At 36.5% G+C, this 20,083-nt stretch overlaps 1 protein-coding gene across 2 annotated transcripts in view; it reads left to right on the top strand.

Annotated features, from left to right (window-relative positions):
* LOC149779511 (calcitonin gene-related peptide type 1 receptor-like) overlaps positions 1-20,083 on the top strand; it is an 84,593-nt gene that overhangs the window by 45,435 nt on the left and 19,075 nt on the right. For both annotated transcript variants that reach the window (XM_089940221.1, XM_089940220.1), the window contains exons 4-7: positions 12,525-12,675; positions 13,237-13,387; positions 16,473-16,539; positions 19,460-19,526. In XM_089940221.1, the coding sequence (XP_089796347.1) occupies positions 12,525-12,675; positions 13,237-13,387; positions 16,473-16,539; positions 19,460-19,526 (436 nt within the window). The remainder of the gene's footprint in view (positions 1-12,524; positions 12,676-13,236; positions 13,388-16,472; positions 16,540-19,459; positions 19,527-20,083) is intronic.

The raw sequence follows: 20,083 nt of genomic DNA, 5'->3' as shown, positions 1-20,083 counted from the left end.
AGAAATTTTGTGCCCCCACAGGGCTTGGTCACTTTGCCCCCGCAGTTGCGGTGATTGTTTGAGGATGAATGACCTTAGTTGTTGTTGTTATAGGGTTTAACGCCATTTTTCAGCACAAGATGGCGGCCAGTATTAATGTTGGAGGAAGAAACCAGGAAAACCCCGGAGAGAACGACCGACCCACGAGAAGCTGCCGACAAGGTTTCTCACATATCCACATTGGCCGAGCCCGAGACTCGAACCCACCCAGACACAGGTGAGATGGCAGTGATCCGTGACAGAGGGCGCTTTAGACCACTCGGGGCCCCTGAATGACCTTAGTAGAGTTTGATATGTTAAGAGAATTCACCTTTGCCAAGCAAAGAACCACACATATCCTAAGAAGTTTGATTTATTATCTTTAAGACTTAATGAGATAAATACATGCCTTTTTAATGAAATAATAATACATGCCTTTTTAATAAAATAATAATATATGCCTTTTTAATGAAATAATTATACATAAGTATACATGCCTTTCTCACCTTTTTATGTTACGTGTTATAAAGAACGTTAGTGAAAAGTTACCCCGATATTTACTGGCGTTTTGCTTGTACACATGCAGCACATTATCATCTTACACTCAGTAATTGTACAGTGAGCTGTTTTTTCAAGGAGACTTTCGCTTCTTATAGGAAACACTAATAAGAAAAGAAATTTAGGAGAGTTAGTACACTCAACCTTGTCCCGATTATTGTTGTCATTCACAACTGAATGATTTTTGTTTATTTCCATGAACACAAAAATGCCGACAAACGGATCACTGCTGAGGAGCATGTTGCACGTGCAACTAGTGATATGGCCGACGTAAACTCCAATAAAATCAAAACATTGGCTTATAAATCAATTAACCTTGAAGCACAACAAAGACGGAACAATTTGATATTATTGGGGTTACCAGAGGTTATAAACGGGGACTGTTGGGATGTAGTGCATGACTAATTCGGCGTCAACAATTCACAATTGGCTTTATTACGATCGTCGTGATCGCAAATATGCTCTCAATTACGATGACATAGCGTTTAACAAGTAACATAGATCAGTACCAGAAGACATGATAAATCAGTTGTATTAAAGATAGGCCGGGGTGGGGAGAAAACCGTGACATTTTATCCACTTAAAATGTAAACCAGAAACTTTAATAAAGTGAGATTTCACGTTTAGAAATCATATAGACCGTTATAACAGTTTATTTCGATTAAACGTGTGGATGATAACAGGTGCTGGGGTATTGTATTCTCAGACTGTAATGTAAGATAGTGTATATATCTCCATTATCAATGGAAGAAAAGAAGTTATCTGGGTGATAGTGCAGACACTATAGTATAGAATGCGATTCAGTGTACAATCGGAATCATCGCTCCGGTGGCCAAGTGGTTAGAGCGTCCGCCTCGGATGCGGAAGATCTTTGGTTCAATCTTCAGCCCAGTCATACCAAAGCCTTATAAAAATGGTGCTTACAGTTGCCTCAGTTTGCGTTCAGCATTAAGAGGTTAGTGCATGGACTGGTGGGCCTGTTGTCAAGATATTATGACTGGGTGGAACATCATGCTACATGTCTGCTGGACATCACTATGAACTGCCACACTGCAGACATGGTAGTGATATGACTGAAACATTGTTAAAGCTACGTTAAAAATCCAACACAAAACACCACCAACAACAACAACAATCGGAATCAAGGTCATACACCTACAATACCTTTGTTGACTCTGGCTCCGCTTTCACCTCTACCAAAAGGAATTATGATTTAAAAGTACCTGTTTAATAGGAACATGATTTAAAAGTACATGTTTAATGGAAACATGATTAAAAAGTACATGTTTAATGGAAACATGATTTAAAAGTACCATTTTAATGGAAACAAGATTTAAAAGTACATGTTTAATGGAAACATGATTTAAAAGTACGATTTTAATGGAAACAAGATTTAAAATTATCTGATTAATGGAAATATGATTTAAAAGGAGCTGTTTAATGGAAACATGATTTAAAAGTACCTGTTTTATGGAAATATGATTTAAAAGTACCTGTTTAATGGAATATGATTTAAAAGTACCTGTTTATGGAAGCATGATTTCAAAGTACAGTACCAGTTTGACCAGATTTGTCAATAATACGTATGCCCTCCAGGGTTATCTATTTTACAGAGAAGGTATAAAAACTCTTTGATAGTCACAAACAAAATTGCCTTGCTACCTGCAAAAGTATCATAAACTGGCACCGATTCTTATTAAAGCTCTACTTTAATTTCAGCGTATATATTGGTAGTCACTTTTTGAGTTTGCAAAAGGGTTTATTTTTTGGACACATGAAATATAGGTTGGAATGGGAATTAATTGCTTATGTCTTTAGATTTCTTCAGGTCACTCGGAACCTATTATTGTTATTATTATTATTATTATTATTATTAGCTTATTCGGCCGTAAGGCCTAATGAGCTTTTGAAATGATAATATGTTCGCTACCCGTAAACATTTGCTTCCTACCACTCTGGTGGCTACGGTTTTGTTCCAGAAATGATAAACTTGGATGTTAGTGGGTTTTTTTAAATATGAAGGATATTTGAAAAGTTTTTTAGATTTTCTCATAACATTTTTGTTTCATTGAACCTGGCAATAAAATAACTTTTTGTAAAATGATGCAGTGTCATTACTGCGGTTTTGGATTTGTATTACTTTTCTGAGTCACAGCCTCTATCTCCATGACTCTCACTTTTGTTTAGCAAGCAAACCAGACCCGTTGTGAACCCCGTGGATTATTAGCATAAATAATCCATTAAAGTGAAGTGGCCCAAGCACGCAGCTAGTCATACAGTGTTGCAGAACAGTAACGGGCAAAACTAACATTGTATCTCTACTCCACTCACGCTCTCAACCGTAATCCACTTCCCATTGCAATCACAGAATCTTACAGTCGTTGGTGCGCTGCTTCCTTAATAATGTTACCAACCGCAGCCGGCGTAGTTTATGTTGATGGTATCGTAAATGCTTTGGATCGTGTTTGAGTACTAATCGTTGTAGTCAATCACGAAGTGACTGATCCGCTTGTAATCCCACTATTTTCATCCGGTCCATATCCACGTTTTTGCTGCTATCAACAACTTGCATTGCAAATTGTTTGGCGATTGGTGCAGCACGTGAAGACAATCCTGCAAGCACCTTTGGGGCGCCTGTAAACAATTCACGAACAACTTGACCGAGGCCAGTTCCATAATAATTCGCGTAAACAGGCTCACGTATACAACACGCTCGTGTCTCACACGTTCACGTATGACTGTTAGTATATTAAATATCAGATCAATCTCTGATGTACACTAATATCATCATTATTTCATCACGCAGATCTGTAGTGTACCCGTCTTGATCCGCAAGAGTAAAACGAATATGTGTCAACCAATTAATATGACATGAAAAATATACTGGTGCAGCCGGAAGTAATCGATATGAGATCACCTGGTTCGAATGTTGGTGAAAACCCAAACAGTTTTGAACCTAAGCGTGTGATTAAGACCTGCTTTTATAACTACCACTGATGGCTTCACATGCAAAATTGGTCTGTGTTGCTGAGATAATTCGGACCATGTCAGGAACAATATGATATTCAGTCCCACACAATCATTGAGTTTTGGGAATATATTTGTGACAACCAAGAACTGTTCTCATCGATGACTATCCTGTTTGAACTAAATAGTGTAGATATTCAATTGCGATGATGGAGCTGTGTGTGGGTTCATGTTCATGTATATACATTTTAGAGTCTTTACCAGGTCAACACCGAAATTCTTCGTCGGACCTCATCATTGATTGAGGTAATATCATAGGTACCTGTAGGAAGTTATACCATACACCAAGTATGGTATGAGGTGAAAACAGAGATGTGTTATTTACGGGCAGACCACCAAACGGGTGTAATCGGATATTAGGCTTACTGTAATAAACACTCAGCCACGCTAGAGCAGTTTCACATGTACGTGATTTCACTTCGGTAACAGGTGCAAAAAAATTTACACTGAATTCTGGTTTTGTTGATGAGATTGTGATCATCGAGGTAACCCTCTGGGTTGTATTTACAACAACTAATTGCATCTGATTATAGATTTTCAAGTCCAATTAATATTTCAGTTTGCAAGACCATGCGCATCAGCGCCACGAAATATCATCAAAATGATACAGTTATAACTAATTACTTTAGGCACATGTGCACATCTTTGAGTCAGATAAATCACATCTCTGTTTTGTGTCGACCTCGTAAAAATATTTGTTGGGATTGATTTGGGGATAAGTGATCACATCGTCGTACACTACATGATTGTTTTCGTTTGCATCCAAATTGCCAATAGTAGGTGCTTCATCAATAGTAGAAAAAAAAATCCACAGTTGAAGTTTCTAAATGATCCATTATCACTCAACGCGATTTGAAAATCTTTTAAAACATAATAACACGGTTGATCATTGATACTACTTCAACCATCGTAAATCATATTCAGCAACAGTTGGGATTCTCCTGATCCAAAAGGGACAATGACCAGTGCTTGAACTAAGTTTGGGAATACATCACTAGGCATGGATGGTTTAGATGATGCCTGTACGAGAAAGTCCATGGCAGCAAAATCGTTAACATATTTAGTTCGTTTTCTTTTTCGGGATTCCATTGAATAATACAGTAAGTCTTTATATTATGTGCGATGCCACACAAAAAGGTGTACCGCAAATCCAATACGAGTTCAAACACAATGCTGGACGAACAGCAATAAAGGGAACTGGTGTCCGATGTGGAGCAAAGAAGTTTACGTTCCAGGTCTGTCAGGAAAAGCCGTGGACTCGCAAGGTCGAGGTTTTAATAAATGTTGACGCTGATGTTTCTGCTGCATGAACAAAGCGACCCGGAACACCATGGAGTAAATATCCTGGTAAAAACACCTCCCTGTATAAATTTAATATGAGCCCGGTACACGGCTTGATATAACACCTGATTCCAACAAACAGCCAAAGCATGGTGAAGTACCAGTAAATCGTGTTGATGCTGAATATTACCGACATGACCTTGCGTACCAAGGATCAAAGATATTCCGGCACGTCAGTGTGCTCATATGGGTATTATCCATGACTCGAATGAGACTAATCCAATGAATTGGCAGATGGATCTTCAAATGAGGTATCAATGCCAAGTTTGTTTCAGGAGGTTTTACCTCTCTTGGACAAAAGTCCACTCATTTAAAGGAAATTGAATCAATAGAAAGAAACATGGACACACACATCCGGATATTTTCAGTGTATATAATACATTCCGCGTGTGTACTGTAGAGGTGAAGCAGCCGTGGAAACGTTATCAAGCATGGAAAAACTCAATCATGGGGTTGATAGAGCATAGTTGGCCAAGCAAGCGCTGTAACAAATGTGAGTACCAATGCCAAGAAAATGTTCAGGTGGTTGATTTGATGTCCAAACACCTAGTGAAGTTCATAAGGCTGATCTCATTTCTTCCATATGATCATCTCATTGATCGACAAGGTTGAGTGCACACCTGCAAGTACGTGATAATCATTGTTGATGTTACAAGGAGATACAGAGAAGCAGAGTCGTTGATGCCAAAAGATTCTGCAAGTATCATAGATGCACTCTAGCGCATTTATAGACATTTGCCATTAAAATGGCATCGATTCTTGCAAGTGGATCCTGGTAAAGAATTTCTGGAATTTGTTGCTGCGCTGCAAATGAAACACCTGTGCGAGTTTGTGTTGGACATACTAATTTGCACGGGGCCCAGGCTGTTATAGAATGATTTAATAGCACACTTGCGGAACGGTTATTTCAGCATAGAAGGTGTTCAACGTCGTGCTACTGACCCATTGCCATTTGGGGCCTATTAATGAACAAGCGGTCCAACTATGGGAGGCGAAGACCTCTAGCAGGACTTTTGTGCGAGAGGCATTGCAAGTCCTTACAGTGAATACAGAACTGCAACTAAGATTTATTCTGATGCACTAGTGTATTACGATAACATGCAACGGCTGTAAGTTATTTCACAATAGCACGATGGCCAAACATATAAGTGGTGAGTATCCATAGCTTGGTATCAAGCAGTGACAAACGTACCTTGGTGCATCGGTAAACACCAATGCGATATTTATGAGACTGTATCATATTTGCCGTGTGTGCGAATTCACGTCGGTCTTGATGACATTCCACATGCATATCGTGCCGGATAACCTTCTGCACAATAAACCGGGGAACATCTTTGGCTTTCTTAATGTTTTGGGTCCAACCACGATTGAATACATTTAGGTCAAAGTCCCACATACTCTTTGATTGGTTTACCCAAGCATTCGTCTTTGAACTTTCCAACAACCTTTCTACTTGTTACTAGTGTTCCTAAACGACGGATGTTCTTTCGGATAATCATTGGTATCAAAATTCATTTACTAAACTTGATTCAGCCATGTCCGCGTACACATCATTGGCTGTGATATGCATCGATAGCGAATCACTGTCGGTGTACCACATCTTGATCTGATCCTGGTAAAATGGTTTGATCTTGTCATAATAAAACTCGAACATGAGCACCTTCGACGAACCTAGCACGGGCAATCCAAGATTGATTGGTTTCTCGAGCTTCAGGTTCGATTTCTTACTATGAATAGCAGTATGTCCACCGTCAAATATCTTCCTACAATCAAATCCTGGGTCATTATTTAGCCATTGAAGTTAGTCTTGTTCACTCTTACGGACAAGATCGACTCGAATTCTTTTGCGCAGATTCACCATAGGTTTTTCTGAACACAGCATTCTTTATGGGTTTAAATCTTTCTCAAACACATGTATGGCCGCTGTGCGCAGATCCGTATTCATCTGAATGTATGGGGCCATCCAACCATGCTGGCAAAATTCAGGCACTCGATGGATCCGTGACACACATATGTGTATTGCTCGCGTGCAGTGTATACTTTGTGCTTGGTCCATAGTCTTGGTACAAGCTCGGTGCATTCAGTAAATTTACTTCCGGATTCATGAAAGATTTCGCACTGATACGGCGACAACCACGTACCAGGCACCGACAAAGCTTCCGGGGGTGAACCGATAGTTGCTGTTTACAGCATGTAAATGTTCCGGATATTCTAGATCAGCTTCAAAAAATGAATACGTGGTCACTGTTGCTGTTGTAGTCATGTTTTTGTACGTCATTGTATCCAAGATCAATCCACTGAAACCCGCAAACAGGAAACGACTGCACCATTGCTCATACCTAAACATTATTGGTATCTTGGTACATGCTGGAACTGTTGGGGTGGGGGGTAATATCTTTCCGCGTTTGTGCTGTTTGTGCGAGCGTATATGTGACTCATTATAGAAATTCCGCCAGGAAGTGTTCACTAAATAAACAGATTCTGGTCAATGTCGGTGAACAATTTCAACTAGATTTTGGTTTTTGACAACATCGTATCCCTTGCCATTCCCAAGGATAAGAACTAATGTGCTGGATATAACATGCATACGTGCATGGCAGAATAATAAAATTTCTCAAGCACGTCAGCGAACAACAACACATCAGTGCGTGAGTACAGATGGCGATATTCACCCATGGTTTTGCATTCGAATGTGGACCAAACTTTTGTTTGCGTGTTCATAATCTTTTACTGAAATACATTCACGTGACAACGATGGATTAAACGCTTCAATCGGTGGCAAATGAGTTTTATCAAACTTGTCCGAGTCCCACATGTACTCGCAAGGATACACACATTTTCTCGTTAACAGGTCACTATTGCTGGGAGCGCTATTGCCTTGGGCACAATGCCTATGAGTGATTGCGAAGTTTTCTTTCGTTAGGTTGCTCACTAACTTCTCCAAGGTTAAATTCAGAAACTGTAACGAATCGATGAATTGTAATATCCGAACCTAAACATTATGTATTTTTCCATGTGGTTTAGAATAAAATTTAATGGTTAAGTGGTCATCATACCCATGCAGGTTATGAAGCACTACTGGGATTTTTGTTCCATTTGGGTAAATTCTCACTTGCTGAATACATACTTCGTGTGCAGCTATTCTGTACGCGCTAGTGATGTGACAATGGTCACGGACTTTGTTACAAGAACTTCCAGTTGCTATGGAAGTAAATGGACCATCACAGATCCAGCAATGAGTGGCTGCAGAAAGGGGACAGATTTTATTGCGGATCAAAATAATGATCGCGAGTGAATAGAGCTGTTGTCGAATCCGTTTCGCCGTAACTTTATTCGATTTAATAAACCCCTCAACTGAATCAAGGCCACAATACAATATCGGTGGCCCAGTTTACCTACCTAACTAATGCATAACAAAAGCAGCAATTTGTGATGTATTATTTGTTTCATTGTTCAGGTCCTGGTTGGTAGAACCATCGGCAAAAAACGTTGAGACATTCAAAGTCCACGTAGATAATATGCGGAGCTGTTATCTTTCGTTGCAGTGTAGTAGCTTTAAAAATGTGTTTTTCATCTTTGTGCCATTATTGTCTGCTGCGGTTTTTCTCTGATCCCTGATCCCACTACAGTAAAGGACATGATCGTCAAGCAGTTGTTGGATGTTAAATACATGCATGCAACGTCTATATATGAATCATATTTATTAATAGTTGTCGAGCGTCTTTGCGTGGTTTGAATATGTCTGGAATAACTGCCACGTGATTTCTAATTCACCGCTACGCGTATGAAACTTCAAAACTTTCAGTCAGCAGCTTCAGCAGCAATAGCAGATGCAATACGCTTTTGTTCATCCCAACGACTGTTTTGTCCTCAATTGTAATACGACAACTATTTTGTTCATTTTCAAACGCATTTAATATAGCAAATATGTCAGCTTTTCTTGCACTTCTTGTACTGATAGGTACTGGGAATTCAAAGGTAGCTTTATCCTTAACTTCTGCAGACTTAACTTGACCGTGTCCCACAATATGTCTTTAAAATGTCGTCATAACTAGCTTGACATAAATTAATTGTCAGATTTGCCTCACTCAGCTGAACAAAGAATTTCCTCATAGTCTTCATGCAGTCCTTCTCTATACCATATTCATTAAAAGCTCGAATGTTGAGGGAGAAGTTTTCATACAAAATGGCATTTATATTGGTCGAGTCCATCTGGAGTTGCAAAGGCTGAAATTTATTTTGCTCTGTCCGTAAGTGGGATCTGCCAGAAGCATTTTATCCTGATTAACTTGATGACATATTTTCCAGTTCCAATTCTGTCAATACAGTAATCAATTCTTTGTACTAGAAATTAATCTGTTGTCGTGACACTTTTCACTTTTCTATAGTCATGGAAAGTATTATCAGATGTCAGCATTAGAATACATGATTAACACCTGTTACTTTTGCTTGGTTCAATAAAACCATTTTCCAATAAATATTCAATTTTCTTTTTCAAATATTGCTGCATGAGAGAATTTATCTTGTAAGGATGTTCTTTTATAGGTGTAGAATCTACAGTTGCAACATAGTAGATTTTGTTTGTTCGAGTTCGCTGGAAACAATTAGTAAAATATGTAACGTTCATTACGTAGATGTCATTGTTATATAATACCAAGAAACATTTGTTTACTTGATGTACTCTTGGATAATTTCATCATTACAGCTAGAACATTTGCTCATATCATCAGAAAAGTAACTTATGTAACTCTCCTCGCTCACGTCTGATGAATCCTGCGATTTACTCAACATTTTTTCTTGTACTATAATTACACAACGTGGTTCACTGTAACAAAACACGTGTTGGTGGCGTTTCAAAATGCAACTCGAGATAATAGCCAAGGGCATATTGAGATGATATTTGACACCTTAGGAGTGACGAAGTTTTTTTGGGGAGGGAGGTTAAAGGTCATCTGGAACTTTCAGCTTCATTATGCAGAAGCCACTCCTCGTATTACACGTGCATACCACAATCTTTGGTCGTATATAGTCGTATATGGTCCGACATAAAATAAAGTTGACACTGGTTTGCAAATCTCCCAACAGGACTTTTGTACACTGTACTTTGTTTATTAAATTTAATTAGAACACTTGGAATTGTTCAGACAGCCCATTGCTGAGATGTATTTTTATACATGTGTAGCTACCTCTGGCGGTGTTAATTACAGATGTTATGCTGTGACATTTTCTGACAAGACTGTGTTGCTGGTGGGTGTTGGTGATCGAATGAGGGTCCTAGATGCACCTGTGAAATATTCATAACTAAACATGTTACCTATTTAAATAATGATGTCTTATCACGAAATGAAGGTCGGGCTTAGTGAAAACCAGCTGGGGAAAAAAAAAAGAAACGCAATTTAAAGAAAGAAAATTGTGGCGTGACATTGAAATTTTCTTCAACAAAAAAGTTGAGTGGAAATATCCCCGTGTGGTTGACACAAATAAATCTTGCCCAGCTTAATACGGCCAAACACAATAACACCTCAGTAGTTCTAAAAATTTTAAAGTCAGAGTTACAGTTGCAAAAGACCGGTGGAATATTTCCATTCGTTGCAGCGATTGTAGCGTTGGTAGCAGCAGCGGCTCCAACGATTGCAAAAGCTGCGTCGTTAAGGGCTGTCAGGAAATGCACGCCAGAATGCAATGGACGTGCTGTTATGGTGAACACTTTTATTCTTTCCCTCACTCCACTGATCTACTTACTTACATATACATGCTGCAGGGTGTTTTGAGTAGACCTCTACAAACGTATTCTATTACACATAGTAATGCACAGTCTAGCAGGCTGTTCACTGTAAACATATACTGGCAAGACAATACATAGAACAAATATAACATTATGTCCAATATAACACTACATTATTTGTTTAATACACCAGGCACGGATGCAACCAGTATATGTTTAAATGAAAAGAATGCTAGATCCCCATAATGTAGAATTGTTGAAAATTTAAATATTCTTCAGATTTTAAAAACAAAATTTGAAAGTTGTGCCAGTAAAAATAGTAATTAGTTAGAATTGCGTGTGCTCGTGATACCTGGGCATGATGAGTCAGAACAGGTTCTGCCTGTTGTGTAACTGTACTAATGGATTGTATTATTAATAAAAGAACTATGAAGGATCTTCAATTTTACTAATATGACAAGATAATTGAAGCGGAGCAACAGCTGTAGAAAAAATGGTCGAGAGAACAATGTTGATCATATATAAATGCGCTTGTTTGGTTGTATATGCTCTTTGTCAGCTTGCTGAAGCAACAACTGTTTCTCTTGGTGTGACTGGAGTTGCAACCATGATAACCATCATAGGTGCACCAATCAGAATTATTGTTGGGGCTATATCGATAGTAACCGGTGTCTCTTGTGGTGCTAGCAAATTAATTTCGACAGGATTACATTCACGAATATGTGTTTATTCAGAACAACTTGCAGCAGTACAAAGTAGTCTCAACATGATCAATAAACTATCTCAGTAGCAATCAAGAATAAAATAATTTGCATGGCTGAGTTTGAGACTGTGTTGGCCAAAAAGGAAAATCAACAACTCAGAGCACAGATAAGAAACTGTGCATTTGCAGATTTTGATAAAATAAAGTCGAGTACATAAAATATATTTTAAAAAAACAATTTGTCATGGGCTGTTTGCAGGTCACTGCTCTGTTTCACTGTATGACTTTAGTTGCTTTTTGGGGCCACTTTATCTATCATACATTACTGATGTTAAAAATCCATGGGTTGCACAACGTGTGTGGCCTGCTTGCTATATAAGAAAAGTTGGGGGGGGGGGATAGAGGCTGTAGCCTAGAAAGAAAAAAGAATATCCTAAACTGCCATGATGACACTACTAATTATCTGCAGGTGCAGCACACAAGACACCTGCAGATACATGCATGTGATGTGCCATAGGTACATGGCAGTGGCGTAAACCTGGGGGAGAAGGAGAACAATACTGTTTAGCAGCAAAGAGCATATTGTAAAATCCATGTGTTATTGTACTGATACCTGATGAAAATCTCGGTCATATCTTAGCATTTTTAGGTGGATTTTTCGTTTTAATGATGGTCACAAATCAATGAAAGATGACACATATTCTGGAGGACCATTGTCTACGATAGCGTGGGTATTGGCTACTGTGAATGTGGCAGTGAATGAAGACCTTCAGTATACAGATGAAAATTTTTCTATAATCACAAACAATATTTCGACAGCTGTTTTAATATTTTGAAGAATCATTTGAAGCTCCAAGGGGTTTCTCCATTATTGGTCCCACATTTGTTGAGAGCTGATCAGAAAAGACTTGGGTTGAAATCACCAAACAGCTATTCACTAAATATCAAAAGAGGAGGAGAATGCTGGTTATATTAATGTTTAGTTTTTAAGTTTTATGCCAACAATGCACACACACACACACACACACACACAGATATATATATATATATATATATATATATATATATATATATATATATATATATATATATATACACACACACACACACACACATACATACATACATACATATAGTAATTTGTCATTGCAGGCAGCTGTTTGTGCAGAAGAGAATACGACTGCACCTTTCACTCTTCCTCTCCCTGTTACTGTCAGGAGTCGTAGACATACTGTGGGATTTCATTGTCTATAAAGACCGCCTAGATAATGAGAAGGAGCTGACGATTATGCATGAAAACTCCGTGAGTGTTGTGATAACAAAAATTATGGTAAAAATGCAAAACTCCATGAGTGTTGTCATAAAAAATTATGATAAAAATGCAAAACTCCTGCATAAAGCACTTGCAGCCATGTTTAATTTGTTTAATCTGTGAAATGTGAGAGCCCGATCAGAGTGGTCTACCTTAACCTTATGGCATCATGCCCTCAGTCCCTAATTATCCCTCTTATGTAAAGCTAGATGAGAAGATGGAGTTTTCAAAATTTCACTGTTGTAACATACATTTCGCACATGATATAATTATTCTTGGACTAACTTAAAATATTTAATTTTGTATGTATCATTACAGTTAATGCTTTGACAATTGCAGTTATTTCAGAATTTTTTTCTTCTTCTGAATTTGTTGAAGTTCTTGAAATAAAGATCTGGTATTTTCACTCTTTTTTTATACAAAAGAAGATAGCATTTACAGCTAATTAATTTTCTGGCACTGTCTAACATGTTGAAAAATTAGCTATCTTGGACTGAAGATATTAAAATACTATATTTATTTTCATGTCATTACCAAAGATGTTTATTGTAGGTTGGCTGTAGGCTTCTGTACAGTCTGACAAGGTACTTTAGCACAGCCAACGTTATGTGGATGTTCTGTGAGGGCTATTATCTACATCGATTGATTGTGCATGCCTTTGAAGCTCCTGGAAGCCTTTTGCCGTACTATCTGAGTGGGTGGGGTGAGTTGACATCTTGGCTGTAGTCATCATCATATATAATAATAACAATAACAGCAACAACAATTTTAATAGAAAAAATAATAACAATCATCATCATTTGCTTAATGATAATGATGATGATGATCATCATCATCATCGTTGTCTGCACTTTTTTTTTTTTAGCACACATATTAAAGAGGTCATTGCATACCAGTTTCTTACTTTTTTGAAAACAAAGAAATTAACTGATGTAGTCTAAATTGAAACAGTATCAAAGAGTAACACAATGTATCGCTTCTTACCAGAGGGTTTCATCAATGTTTACTGTAGACTGCTGTAAGTTTTGGAAGGATATGGTATTTTCCTCTCTCAAATGAATGGTCTACTGAGAGGATATGGCATTGTGTGTATAAGAAATTAAATGGAAACGTGCAATTTCTGTGTCCCTCAATTTTCATTGACACCACCACCAGTAAGTAGTGACTAATCCATAAGCATAGTACCAATGGTTTATTGCAGTTAAAATGAGACAGAGACGAACATCTCTAATTAAATGAGATCATGATGATGAATAATCCTAATGATAGATTCTGAAGAAGAAAAAAAAAATGGAATTCTTTATCTGCTTTTTTTGATCACTTTGCTGTCTGTAAAAAGCCCCAGTTTGGAGACAGTTTAGAAGGAAAACAAAACAAAAATTTAAACAACGAAGTAAAAATTGGGCTCAATCTGCCACAAGCTTAATGCGAGAAGTGCGTATCTGCACTCTCTTCAACAGAAACTAAACACTTTGATATCAATAGTGCAGGCAATGGAAGTTTTGGAAACTAGTTAATTTTTTGGCCTGGTTTAGGGAAAAGATCAAAGTAAATTCATTTTAATGAAGAATTTCACACACCAAATGAAAACAATATAACATAACGATGAAGGGTCATTTTTAATTTTAAACTTAAATGCAGTTATTTTAAATATACAGAAGTTTCTGTTTGTAAATTTTACATTGCTAAAGGATCATTGTTACAAAGAATTGGAAAAAAAATTAAAAACTTAAGTACTGTCATGGTAAGTAATTTCAGCATTGACCTAATTGGACATGCTGATAGAAAACATGAAATATAACATATCTTGTAAAATTATTTATTGATACTATTTATTTTAAGCTAGGCAATAACTTACAGAATTTTCAGAGAAAAATAATCTTGATATTTCACTGGAGTAAAAAAAATATCACTTTTTTAAAAAAGTTTTCATTTTTGCCATTTTCAGAATTTTTTTAAATATAGCAATACAGAAAAGGAAAAGTGTGTAGGCCTGGAATTGACATGGATATTTCTCCATGTGTCAGTGCTTTTTGAAAATACAGAAAACAAAAGTGATCCAGACAAACAATAGAAAAAGTGATACAGATATCCAGTTGTTTAAAAATTTCATATAGAAATAAAATAGTTTTAAAAGAGTCATTGGAAGATGGCTAATCCCCCGATCTAGTGTAGCTGTGTAAACTTCATATAACTTTGCAATATCTTGAGAAAAGTAGTAGAGGAATTTAATAATAAGGAAATGTGAACCTGTAATTTTTAACATTTTTGTCAATTTCATGATCGTTAATTTGTTCTGTTTTTCCTTGTTTAAAAATTTTGCATAGAAAAGTGGTCTTTTAATATTAAAGAAATGTGATACATTAAAACCTATCTTGAATGACTACTGCTATGTGAGGCCACTTGTCTTGAGAGACCACACTGTCAGTGCACAAATTTAATAATTGTATAGCATTGTTACCTCTTATGAGAGTCCACCTTTCTTGACAGACCATAATGTTTTTGCAAAAGAGGTCTTTCAAGACAGGTTCTACTGTACAGTGTCTTTGCATTTATTGTCAAACACAGAAGAAGGGGTAAGTGATCCAAGAATATAATAAAATAGTGATACAGTATTTTTACAGATTTATTTGCCCAATGCCATATTTGGAAGATTAGTTCACACACAATAGCAATAAACAGTTATCCAGAATCATACCACATTTGTTAAGCACTGTAGCAGGGGAAAATGGTCCAAAAACAATAAAGAAAGTGATTCAGAAATGTTTTTGCATTTATATTGATTAACTTCTTGGGAAAATAATGACCATAACTATAAGAGGAAAGAAGAGTAATGGAGAATTTTTAGGAATTAGAAATACAGCTGTAGGGGGGAACAAATGGTACAGAAACGATGTAGTTTAGGTGAATCTCCTTTTGAGGAAAGAAAGTAAATAAAAACAATCATCCCTGATTACTTCTAGTATCCAAAATGAAAGATCTCTTTTCAGTATCTATTTTTAAGGCCTGTGTTGATAAATGTTTTTTTTTTTCCTTATTTTTTCTGTTGCTGTTTTAAAATACTTAATAACAAAACTTTTACATCATTCTCTTAAGTAGATGAAACTATAATAAAGGTGATCCAAAACTCTGAATATCTTCACTACATACTTGCAGGGGGCCCCGAGTGGCCGAGTGGTCTAAAGCGCTGACCGTTACGGATCACTGCCATCTCACCTCTGTCTGCGTCGGTTCGAGTCTCGGATTCGGCTAATGTGGTTATGTGAGAAAGCTTGCCAGTAGCTTCTCGTGGGTCGGTGGTTCTTTCCGGGGTTTTTCCGGGTTCTTCCTCCACCATTAATACTGGCCGCCATGTATAGCCTATCTAGTGCTGAAAAATGGCATTAAGCCCTACAACAACAACATACTTGCAACCATGCCATAATTTTAATGGTACTAGATTAACTAAGATGGAGAGTGGGGGAACAAGGGATCTTAACTTTGCCCCAAACCCCAAATCCTACCTGCTAAGCAAGTAAAATTTTCCTTTATTTTTGCCATTCCCTCTTCTTAATATTATTTGTTTAGTTCAGGGTCCTCATCCAGTTGCCCATGCATGATTTTATACTTAGCCATATCTCCCATTAAAAGATCTCTCTGGATCCAACCCTGATTTTTTATGTTGGTTTCATTAATATTTATGTGGGTTTCATTAAGAATGACATTCGTGTTTCTATTATTATTATTATTATTATTATTATTATATTATTATTATTATTATTATTATTATTATTATATTTTCTCTGCAGCATTGTCATCAGTTCCAGTTGCTGTGTACGCTGCAGTTCGGTCAACTGATGAACGTTACAATGTAGAGTAAGTATTTACCATATATGTTGGGACACCATATTTGTTGGGACACGATGAATTAATTTTTAAAGTAACTCTTGGTGCACTGCATGTTCTGGGACAATTGTTTTTTCCAGTCATAAGTTCTGGGACATGTTTTCAATCATTTGGAAATTATTTGTCGAAAAATGCACTCCAACGGAAATTTTATTTTTATATTTTTAAAACTATGCACTTGAGATTAAACTCGTTAATCCACTGCAGCAGCAGCATCTTGTCAAAACAACCCTTCTTGTCAAAACATGTATAATCCATTCTTTTGGTGCACACATATTTTTTTATAGCTTTCTCATGCCATGAAAAATTATCGTTAGAGGTAACTCCTGAAGTGGAACCTGCAAGGACTAAAGTCAGATTTTTTAAAAATCTGCACCAGTCTTGTTAATTCTCACACTTTTAACCTCCATCTTAACATCAATCTGTCCATGAATGCAATCAAAGTACACTAGAATTTTCTCCATGTTAATGATCATATTGTCAGTGAAATCATCTGCTTCTCTTCTGGCCTTCACGAATTCATCACATGATTTTATTTTCTCCAGACCTTCTGGGTGGTCATGGGTCATCGACATCTGTGCATAAAGCACTATTTGTGTCACTTTCAAAATACTTCCATTGTTTCAATTTATTTTCAAGATTCCCAGCAATACTGGTGAAAAGGAACCAAAGTTAGGTTCCATATCTCTGCTGGCTTTGTATATATATAAAAAAAATCGGCACACTTAAAAGAATCCAAAGTTGGCTTTCAATGTCAGCTTGCTTTGTAATAAAATAGCCTTTGTATTGATATCCTTTTTAAAAAAATCAGTTTAAAAGTATCCAAAATTGGCTTCCTAGGTCGGCTTGCTTTGTAATACAAATAACCTTTGTCTCTGATGTCCTGTCGGTAAGTTTAAACAATGACTTTACTGCTCACTGCTGGTTGTGTTTATCCACCATCTGGGCTTCTATTTGCTTGGCATCTGTAGTTATATTTAATACAAATGGGCATTGATGTTTGCTGGTAAGTAGTATACACACCAATAACTTGCTTTAATAATACTTTTTGTAACCCATGCTGGTGAAGTGATTGTATTTTCAAATAATGATTTTTATCTGTGAGATACTGTCATATAGTTGACCTGCATATTTTGGATCAAGCTTTCATTCGGATAATATTCAAACCTTTGAGTACAACCAAACGTGAATTGTTTCTCAATGTTCATTTCAATGAACAGTGTGTTGTGTGATTGGACACGAGTGATACACACTATGGTATGACTATTATTACTTAGCGCCATGCAATATAAAACATGATCCAATGCAAAGACTTATTCCCATCTCAAATCATTAAACAAGTAACCTAAAAATATGAAAAGAATTCACTATGTTAAGAAATTAGGATGTTCCTTTTTTATGAAGCTAATCCTATCAAATACCTTCTGAATATTATACGTTACATCTGCTCCTAGAAATTGGTTTATTACTCGGGTTGAGAAATATTTTCCCTGCCTTCACTGAAGGAGAATCAAGGATTCTTTTCTTATATTTCAGAATGAAAAATGAAAGTCAAAGTCAACACAGCATATTGCGAAACTTTCAAACAGCAAAACACCCTTTGAATTTTTTTTACCCAAAGACAAAGTGTAAAAAATAAAAATTGAAATATTTAGTTTATGTCTTAAGTGACAATGAAACTTCTTTTACCTTTTAAAGAACAGTATGACTATGGTAATAGTAATACACAGTATACAAAATACATGCTGAAGATAGCTTGCACAATTATACTAATGAGAACAGGTAAAAAAAAAGGAAGACAGAAAATGTTGAAATAGTCCTCAATTCATCTTTTATCTAGAATTGAAATTGAATTATTCTTCAGAAAAATAATGAGATTGTAAATTTTAAAATAGAACAATTACAACAATGACTTTTCCAACTTGAAATTCATCTAAAGATGTCATATACATGTATATAGCAATGTTGGTCAGTGCGAAACGTCCTTAATGCATGACTTAACTTCAACCACTGCTCATGTCAGTACATAAATGTGTTGTAATTAATGTTTATCTTTGATTATTGAAATTGGTATGTTTTTCCTACTTTGTGTGCACTATGCTCACAGTAGAAGGTCCAAATAGTTCTTGAGTTGGGATAAAGGTCATGTGCACCATACCGATATTCTAAACTGGAAAATGCCACCATACATATAGGCATGTGAGAAAATGACTTCCAGGTACAATGCTTTGAAAATATTAATATATTTTTTATTCTTTCTACTATCTTTAATTCCTTCATCTTAAAACTTTATTCAACATTTCGATTAAGACATACCACCCTGGGGCCCCAAGTGGTCTAAAGCGCTTACTGTTCCGGTTCACTGCCATCTCATCTCTGTCTGTGTGGGTTTGAGTCTCAGGCTCAGCTAACGTGGGTATGAGAGAAAGCTTGCCAGTAGCTTCTCGTGGGTCAGTGGTTCTTCCTGGGGTTTTCAAGGGTTCTTCCTCCACCAGTTATACTGGCCACCATGTATATAGCCTGTGCTGAAAAATGGTGTTAAACCCAACAACAACAACAAAAACAACAACTTTTTCCTCACACCTGAAGATATTACGCAAAATATAGCAATGCATCTTTTGACCTGTCATAATATTTTTCAGTAAGAGTTGAAGTCAAGCAAATTTGTATGACCATCGAGCCTAATCCAAAATCAAAACAATAACATGTATTCTGTACATGGTACAATTTATATATTTTAAGAGTTAGTTTAGGATGAGCATAATTGAAACAACAATTTTGGTATCTGTGATTAATTTTGATTATTTAAACAAAACAAAATTATTTTGTTAATTTGGTAATCACACAGATTACGTGAGATATTTAGTTTTTCTTTTTATTCTTATTCTAGCTGCTGGGTGTACAATGCAGAACATTTGGAATGGATTATATATGTTCCAAAGCTGCTTTGTATAGGGGTAAGTTATACATTCCTTTAAAAAATGTATGCTGACTTATTAAAATAAATAAATAATTGAGGAAAAGCTCAGAAATGGTACCCAAAAATACAACATGAAAAATGAATCTACTTGTATGTACATCATGCGACAGCAGATCTGTGTCTGCCAGACATCATTTTCTTGTTTACCTTCATGACCAGAACTTCTGTCTAGTTGGTAGCATCGAATATGTGTCATAATAGCACTGGCGATAACAATCACCAATGTGGAGCTGAATAATAGCAGAATTGGGCCGTATCAAAGTTTTAAGCATGATTTGCAAACAGAAATTAAGGTAGGACTATTATGAGCGTATGGTATGTCAGTTATGGGAGCCATTATGGGGGTGGGGTGATAGTGGGCCCATTTACAGTAGTAACATTGGATTTAATATGGAAATTTTAGCATCTATGGGGTAGAAAAGGGAATTTAATGTTAAAAATGTGCACAAGTTTAATAAGCTGATGATATGATTTGGGATATTTAATATGAGCTAACATTTAGCAAGAAATGGGACAAAATGGGATGTAATGAAA

The sequence above is a fragment of the Sinohyriopsis cumingii genome, chromosome 17 (genome assembly GCF_028554795.1).
Source record: "Sinohyriopsis cumingii isolate HCF-2022 chromosome 17, ASM2855479v2, whole genome shotgun sequence".
Classification (NCBI taxonomy): Eukaryota; Metazoa; Mollusca; class Bivalvia; order Unionida; family Unionidae; genus Sinohyriopsis; species Sinohyriopsis cumingii.
Note: the sequence above shows the minus strand (reverse complement) of the source record. Positions and strands in the feature narration are given on the sequence as shown.